This window comes from Egretta garzetta, unplaced genomic scaffold, assembly GCF_000687185.1.
Source record: "Egretta garzetta isolate BGI_Z169 unplaced genomic scaffold, ASM68718v1 scaffold105, whole genome shotgun sequence".
Taxonomy (NCBI): Eukaryota; Metazoa; Chordata; class Aves; order Pelecaniformes; family Ardeidae; genus Egretta; species Egretta garzetta.
Window position 1 is genome coordinate 867,646 of NW_009259598.1, and position 6,667 is coordinate 874,312.

General features: G+C 59.8%; 2 protein-coding genes across 2 annotated transcripts in view; one reads left to right on the forward strand and one right to left on the reverse strand.

The window, feature by feature from the left end:
* SPDEF (SAM pointed domain containing ETS transcription factor) overlaps nucleotides 1-1,635 on the forward strand; it is an 8,346-nt gene extending 6,711 nt beyond the window's left edge. The window contains 6 exon segments of the mRNA XM_035893736.1: nucleotides 167-229; nucleotides 232-354; nucleotides 446-493; nucleotides 946-1,086; nucleotides 1,172-1,443; nucleotides 1,615-1,635. Coding sequence (XP_035749629.1) covers nucleotides 167-229; nucleotides 232-354; nucleotides 446-493; nucleotides 946-1,086; nucleotides 1,172-1,443; nucleotides 1,615-1,635 — 668 coding nt within the window.
* Nucleotides 1,636-5,894: 4,259 nt separating this feature from the next.
* PACSIN1 (protein kinase C and casein kinase substrate in neurons 1) overlaps nucleotides 5,895-6,667 on the reverse strand; it is a 3,449-nt gene continuing 2,676 nt past the window's right edge. The window contains exons 7-8 of the mRNA XM_035893784.1: nucleotides 6,368-6,561; nucleotides 5,895-6,004 (exon numbers count right to left, since the gene is read on the reverse strand). Of these exons, the coding sequence (XP_035749677.1) occupies nucleotides 5,895-6,004; nucleotides 6,368-6,561 (304 nt within the window). The remainder of the gene's footprint in view (nucleotides 6,005-6,367; nucleotides 6,562-6,667) is intronic.

Below are 6,667 nucleotides of genomic sequence, written 5' to 3' on the forward strand. Positions count from 1 at the left end.
TTGTCCCTGGGGACACAGGAAGGCTGGGAGCGGGATGCTCCCAGCCTGGTGGATGATGCTGCAGTGGGACAGGAGGGCCCGGGTTCCCGGGGCCACTGTGGGGTGAGCTGAGTTTGCCCAGGCTTTGCCCAGGCTGTCGCTGGCCACGCTCACCCTCTGCCTCCAGACCCCGCGGACTGGAGCCCCGGCAACGTGCAGAAGTGGATCCTGTGGACAGAGCACCAGTACCGGCTGGCCACGACCCGGGAGAGCTGTCGGGAAAGGACCTGTGCGCCATGTCCGAGGAGCAGTTCTGCCAGCGCTCGCCCGCCTGCGGCGACATCCTGCATGCCCACCTCGACATCTGGAAGTCTGGTAGGTGCCAGGGACCGAGGGGGAGCTGGGGAGGGTGGGCGATGCTGTGCAGCGGGAGATGCCCCTCTGACCGCCCGCTCCTCCCTTCCAGCTGCCTGGATGAAGGAAAAAGCCGCTCCGGGAGATGTGAGATTCTGCGGTGAGTTCTGCACGGGCTCAGCTCCACTGGCCTCACTTCTGCCTCAGCCAGGTCCGGGGTATTTGAGAGGTTGCTCCCTGCTTAATTGCAATTATCTGGTGTGTTGGAGAGGCTGCTGCAGCAGCGTCTGGGTGGTTGCACTCCCTCTGCCCCAGAGCAGCCCCTGGGCTGTCTGGAAGGTGCAGCAAAGGGCAAATGGCCACGAGACCCTTGCTGGCCCTGGCCCACACCCTGTGCATCCCTGCAGAGCTGCACAAGGGCAGGACCAAGCTGTTTTCCCTGTTCCAGGATGGGGAGGAAAAAGCGATGCTTCCAGACCCAGACTGAGTCTCCAGAGTCCCACAGGCATTGAGCTGGGTTTTCTGGGACGAGGTCTTGTGCGGGTCCCTGGGACGGTGCAAAGCAGAGGGGTCTCTCCCCACCCCCATCTCACCCATCCCTTCCCGCGGCAGGAGGTGATGCCGGCTGGGCGGACAGCGAGGTGGATTCATCCTGCGCCGGCCAACCCATCCACCTCTGGCAGTTCCTCAAAGAGCTGCTGCTGAAGCCCCACAACTACGGCCGCTTCATCCGCTGGCTCAACAAGGAGAAAGGTGGGTGGGTGCTCCCGTGGCCCCAGGGTGGGCGCTGGGGGGGCAGGGGGGGGGGGGTCACCCCCCCCCCCGCCTCCCCTCCCAGGCATCTTCAAGATCGAGGACTCGGCGCAAGTCGCCCGTCTGTGGGGCATCCGGAAGAACCGCCCGGCCATGAACTACGACAAGCTGAGCCGCTCCATCCGGCAGTATTACAAGAAAGGCATCATCCGGAAACCTGACATCTCCCAGCGTCTCGTCTACCAGTTTGTCCACCCACCGGGGCCACCGGTCATGGACCATGGGACCCCTCTGGCCCCCCAGCCTCAGAGGGGAGGGATGAGCCCCCAGCTAAGGGACCACCACCAATGTGCCCAGGTGCAGGGCAAGGACTGTGCTGAGCCCTCATCTTCCATGAGTGTTCCCAGGGGAGGGTGGGCACGGAATTTGGGGCCAGCAGGGGAGATGTGGGGTTGATTGGGGTGAGATAAAGGCAGATGAATCTCTGGCTGTTGTGGGGCTTCCCACGACCTTGGTGCCCTTTGGCAGGGGTTGAAGGTGGGAGAGTGACTGGGGTCACCAGGAGAGGACCCGGGGGATGCAGGCGTCTCGCCCCCAGGTCTCTTGCCCCCTGGCACGTTGTCCTCTCACCCCGCAGCCCCAGGGCATGGTCAGGACACAGGGGCCAAGGGCACGTCCCAGGAGGAGACCACAATATCCCTATGGGATCATGCCCCAGGGCTGCTCTGAGGGGGACACGACACCATCAGGGCCACACTCCCCTCCAGCCAAATCCTGTCCCCATGCCAGCACCAGCCTGGCTGTGGGACCGGCTGCCCTCGGTCAGTGCCCATCGGGGGTGACCCTGTGCGCTGCAGTGGTGCTGCTCTGGATTTACACCAGCAAGCAGCTCCTGGCCCTCCGCCCTGTTTGGGGTGGGAGACAGCGTGGCAAGGGTCTCTGCCCTCAACCCTCAGCTGCAAAGAAAGGGGCTGCCTGAATTTTGGGGGGTGATGGCAGCTAGGCTCATCCCTCCCTCCTCCCCTCTCTCCTGGGTGCTGGCTGCGGGTGGCTTCGCCCTGGCCATTGTCTGGGGAGGACAAAGCCTGGGCATGAGCCGGGACAATGGCACCCGTGGGGACAATGGCACCCGTGGGGACAATGGCACCCGCAGCTGCCCTTGGCCAGGCCCGCGCTGACCCGACCCGCGCAGGAGCAGCCTGGCACCAGCAGCACCGCGGCACCCAGGGATGCTGCCTGCCGTGGGAGCTGGGTGTGGGGTAACTGTGCCCTGGGGACCATGGGCATCCCCTCGGGATGAGTGCATCCCCGCTTTGCTTCCCATTCCAGGACACGCTCGGCTTCTCCCCTCCACAGGGATTTGGGGCTGAAAATGGGTGTTTGGCAAAGGGAGCAACTGTAAAATGTGGGTGCGGGGCTGCACGTGCCCAAGCATCCCTGCAGGCTGAGGGGTCCCCTGAGCCGGGTCCCCCATCCTTGGGCACAGGGGGCAGCCAGAGCCCCCCGAAGCCCCCAGGTCCTTGGCCCTGGCACTGGGCTCTTCCCTTTATTTGGATTTTATTTGGACTGCCTGATTCCTGAGTTTGGGAAAAGGGAGATGGCAGCTTTGCCATTTCCCTCTGGACAGTAAATCTGAAACACAAGCCCCTGAGCCCGAGCTGGGACGGAAAACTGGGGATTGCTTAAACTGCACATTTCACGAGAGTCTAAGTTACCTGGCAATGTTGATCTTTTATATTATAATTTTTTTTTATTTGTTTATTTGCTTTTTGGTTTTGGCTGGCAGCAAGTTGTGGTTTAGGTTCAAATGACGAGGGTAGACGGGCGGCCCAGGCACCCATGAGATGTTTTGTGGTAGGAAAGGAAAAAACACACCTGGTTGTTGGTCTTTTGTTTTTAACTTAAAATAGCTGCCTGTAACAGCTCCTGCCTTCTGCTTTTTGTTCTGCCCGTTCTGTATTGTTTACACGGCAGAGGAGCAGACGCGCTTCGGCCAGCCTTGCAAGCATCCCGGCTGGAGGGATGGAGGGCGGCTGGAGAGAGGAGAGGAGCAGGGGAAGGAGGAAAACTGCCTTGGCCTCTGGAAAAAGGGAGGGAAAAAAAAAAAAAGAAATGGGGGAAAAAAGCACAACATGTCTTGTGATTTCCTGTGTGCGACCGATGCTCTTGCAGCCGGCGTGGGGCGCACCGGGAGGATGGGCTGGGGGGTGCCGGTGCCCCAAATCCTGTGTCCTTCTTGCAAGTCCTTTGGCAGGGTGGGTGAAGGTGTGGGGGGGTTTGCACGTCCCTGCGGGGAAGGTGGGATGGAAGGGGGTGAAACAGCAAGGAAAACTGCCGCCAGCTGGGGAGGGTGCACCCGGGGACAGGGCATCCCCAGGGACGTGGGACCTGACCCAGCAGCTGCCCGCTGCAGCGGGACGGGCAGCCAGCGCCACGGGGCTGACAGCCAGGGTTTCCCCCAAACCCCTTGCAGCTCCAGCCCTTAAATAAGGGAAAATAAATCCCTTTTCTCTGCTCCCTCCCCATCAGGAGCCCAGGCATTGCTCCCCACGCCCCGGCAGGTCCTGTTCTCTCCACCGCTGCCCTGTCCTGGGGCTGCCCTGGCTCTCCGGGGAGGGCAGAGGGGTGTGTGACCTGCAAATCATTTTTCCCAAGGTTTTAGGGCTCATAAGCAGCCCGGGAGGCTCTGTCCCCTCTGTTGGCATCAACTCGCTGCACTGGGGCTTTCCCAGCTCCCCCTGCCCAGGGTAGGGGGGAGCGCTGGGTTGGGGGCCGCTGCTTTTGCTGGGGCTGGGAACGGCCCCCAAAACTGCTTTGTCTTGAATCCCCCCGTGGGCTTCACAAGGCTTTGCCTGGCAGGTTGGCACGGGGGTCCCCAAAGGCACTGGCTGTTCCCCCGCTCCTGCAGCCCCCTTGTCCCCCAGGACCCCAGCAATGTCCCCCATCCCGCTGCACCCCAAAGCCTCAGGGTTGGGGCATCCCTACCTGGGGGTGCAGCGGCTGTGACCGTGACTCCCTGGGGCATGGGGAGCTCGAGTGCTCGCCCTGGGCAGGGGTCCCTAACCCCGACAGCCGCCTCCACGGGGGACAAGACCGGCGCATGGAGGGAAACGAGGACCCAGACCCGGAGGACGCTTACAGAGCTCAGTTATTTTTCTCTTGCTGTTTTTTGTTGTTGCATCCACGGTAATACAATCACGATATATATATATATATATATTATATATATACTTCTTAAATTACACAATCAATGTACAAAAAACCGGGGTGCATTGCTGAGACAGGTGGTTGGTTGGGTTTTTTCTGACTTTTTTTGTATTTTTTTTCCTGTTTGCATACCTGGCAGGGGACGCGGGGTTGGGCGGCTCTCGCCCACTGTGCCGAGCACATGGTGCATCTCCTGCCTCCACGAGAGCACTTGATCCCTGGGGCCAAAAAATTCATGAACCAATGGAGGGGACAGGAGAGGAGCAGGAGGAGCGTGCGGGAAGATGATGGCATTGCTGCTGCCGAGGGTGATGCTATGGAAAAAAATGAGAGGTGATCTGTAGGGAAGAGCTTGGGATGGGAAATGTGCCTGGGACAGAGGGGTTGGGGTGACCATGCTGGGTGGCAGCACCCATGGGTGCTGAGTGGGTCCCATCCATGCCACGGCAGGTTGCTGAGCCCGAGTGCAGGAGGGGCAGAGCCCCCTGGGGAAAAGCAAAGGGCAAAGCCTGCGGCTCTTCCCCTGCTTTGGCATGTCTTGTTTTCGGCCGTCTTCACCCAGCAGCTGCTTTGCTGATGGGGCTGGGGTCTGCTGCCTGCACCAAGCCCTCCTCATCCTCCGGCTGGCTGCAGCTCCTGCTGGCACCGTGCAAGGCTGAACGTTCCTTATCCCCATCCCTGGTCTGCTCCTGCCTCTCTTCAGGAAGGGGGCGGGTGGGGACTGTCCCCAGCGGGATCCAAGCTGGTCCCCGCTATCCCAGGCTGGGTGTGAAGGTGCTTCCAGCAGCATTGGGCTGCAGTGGGTCCTTCTCTGAACAGCGGTGGTTTTTCGGGTCATCTCACCCTGGGTCGGTGTGAGCTGGATGACGGCCCTCACGCAGGGCGATGCTGCTCCCTGCAGCACATGCGGGGCATCAGCACGTTGGCAGCCTGGACGCGAGGAGGAGGAGGAAGCTGAGGAGATGCCACCAAGCTCCATGACAGGGCTGGTCCCACCTCTCCTGAGCATCTCAATCTGCCACCAGCCCTGCCCATGAGCAGGGACTTGCCTGTGGATGGGGCTGGGGGGCTGCGGGGCAGGTGGGGACGCTCGTCCCCCTGCGTTGGGGAGGGAGGAGGAACTGGGGAGAAGAACATGGGAACACCAAAAAATGGAGTCAGACTCCAATCCCTCTCATTTTTTTGGGGTGAATTTGATTGGTCCCAGGAGCTTCAGTGCTGTGCATTTCAGAACAGTTCCAGCCAATCAGAAGGCGGCTCATGATTTCAGTATCTTTAAAAACCAACCAATCAGGAGCTCTCACTGGTTGGGCTTTAAGATCTTGAGGTATCAGCTTTTCGCTCGGAAAAAAATCAACTAACGTAGACGAACGGACAACGTCATCTTTTGCTTCACGTTATCGTAGAAGAAAGCGACTATGCAAAATACTCTTCGGAGACAACTCTTAAAAAAATAAAAGCTTGGTCGGAAAATATGTCTGAATCTCTAACTGTGAGGAGTGGAGGACCAGACGGCAAAATGGCTGGTTGACTGGTGGAGAGATGGAGACAACAGAGGGTGGATTTATCTGCTGACGGCAATGAGGAGCACATCACAAGACTTAGATTGCCTCCACGTAGTTGGCGGGGTAGAGACCTAACTGCCCGTTGTCCAAGCGCCCTTTGCACCATCCTTGCTCGTCTTCTTCACCGAGTTTGGTTAGTTCATCACCTGGAGGGGAAGGGGGGAAGGGGAGAGCTCATTGCAGGTGTTGGAGCCTCTTCTGTCCCCTCATTTCTCCCCTGGATGGAGCTTCTGGGGGTCCCTAGGACTGATCCTGAGCATGCAGGTTTGTAGGGTAGAAGGGCAAGGGGTGACCCATGAGACCTCACGCACCCCATCCCACCATCTCTCTGGTCCCACCCAAGTTTGGGCTCAGCTTGTGCCTTCCCCTTTCTGCCAGCTCAACATTTTGAAGGGCTGGGATAACCCAGAAGTGATTTGAGGGATTTTACACCAAAAAGCAGAGCAGTGTGGGATCTGCAACTCCAGTAGACGAGCCCTAGCTGACCCAGCACCGGTGATGGACCGTACCTGCTTTGAAGCTGAGCTCATCCTGCTCCTGCCCATCGTAGTCGTACAGAGCCCGCACCCGCACGCCCTTCCCTGCTGACTCCTCATCGAAGGGGTTGGTGCCGCCGTTGGCCTCGCTGGTGTTGAAGGAGTTGCTGCCTTCATCGTCGGACCACTCAGCACTGTAGGTCTGCCCGCGGTCGTGGCTGCTCACACTGACGTGGGGGGGAAGGAGGGAGAGGAGCCATCAGAGTGGATCAGGGGACGGCAGGGTGGGCAGGCACCGTGTGTCACAGACAACTGGGAGGGTGCTGGGGCTTT